General features: G+C 41.3%; 1 protein-coding gene across 1 annotated transcript in view; it reads left to right on the top strand.

The window, feature by feature from the left end:
* Positions 1 to 1031, top strand: part of LOC119590893 (dual specificity mitogen-activated protein kinase kinase 7-like) — a gene marked incomplete at its 3' end in the record, with an annotated part of 5568 nt that overhangs the window by 2755 nt on the left and 1782 nt on the right. The window contains 4 exon segments of the mRNA XM_037939630.1: positions 25 to 128; positions 130 to 202; positions 872 to 963; positions 965 to 1007. Of these exon segments, the coding sequence (XP_037795558.1) occupies positions 25 to 128; positions 130 to 202; positions 872 to 963; positions 965 to 1007 (312 nt within the window).

The raw sequence follows: 1031 nt of genomic DNA, 5'->3' as shown, positions 1-1031 counted from the left end.
CTGTAATGTCTTTTTCCTCACCAGACCCTAAAGGCTCTCCACTACCTTAAGGAATCCCACGGTGTCATCCATCGTGACGTCAAGCCTTCAAACATCCTTCTAGATGAACGTGGTAACATTAACTTTGTGACTTCGGATCTCAGGGAGACTAGTCGATTCTAAGGCTAAGACTCGTAGTGCTGGTTGCGCGGCATACATGGCGGTGAGTAGTCTGTGTGTGGTTGTGTCTATGAAAGATGTGATTAGGATGTTTTTCCAATTTTGCCCTGATTTTGAGTAGGGTATTGAACCTGTATGAGTAATTTCTTGAGAACTTAACGCTTTGATGTCCTGTCAGTCGTGGTAGACCATCCCTCATGCCATAATGACAGTCTTTATATCATGTGCTGTCTTGCCTGCTCGAAGTTGTGCTCTCAAAGTTGTGTTGCTTGTGTGGCTCCAGCTGCATTCGTTGAGAAATACCCTCTCAAAAGTGGGATTAAAGCATCATTTTTAGCCTCATTATCTAAAAGATTTTTTTGTGATGCGCTTAGAGCATAGAAAGCAGAGTAATTTTATTTGTTCTTGTTGCTGATCTTTCCCTTGTACCCTGACACGTTTGGTGTAGCACTGGGGGCTCTCTTCATGGTTGGGTTAATGTTAGAATTATAGTCTTAGATGTTTTTTGGGAGTTTCTTAAAGATTTGATTACTTTGTATACTACATAAAGGTTAGGGCATTATTTAACTCTACATTTAGTTATTATAGAAGTATTTTTGTTTCGTGCCTTTAATAAGATGGCATTGCACCGGTACTGTTAGAATTTCCTTAGAGTTGGAATATTCCTCCTTCCATTGTATTTTATTTTGATGGTGTCGTTATTCTCTTGCAGCCAGAACGGATAGACCCGCCAGACCCCGCAAGGCCGGATTATGATATTCGTGCTGATGTTTGGAGTTTGGGCATCACTCTAGTAAGCTTGCTACGGGCAGTTTCCATATAAAGATTGTCGCAAGACTTTGAGGTTGGTGTCCTTCGTTTTTGGTTGTTGG

Source organism: Penaeus monodon, chromosome 28 (assembly GCF_015228065.2).
Source record: "Penaeus monodon isolate SGIC_2016 chromosome 28, NSTDA_Pmon_1, whole genome shotgun sequence".
In the NCBI taxonomy this organism is placed as follows: domain Eukaryota; kingdom Metazoa; phylum Arthropoda; class Malacostraca; order Decapoda; family Penaeidae; genus Penaeus; species Penaeus monodon.
Note: the sequence above shows the minus strand (reverse complement) of the source record. Positions and strands in the feature narration are given on the sequence as shown.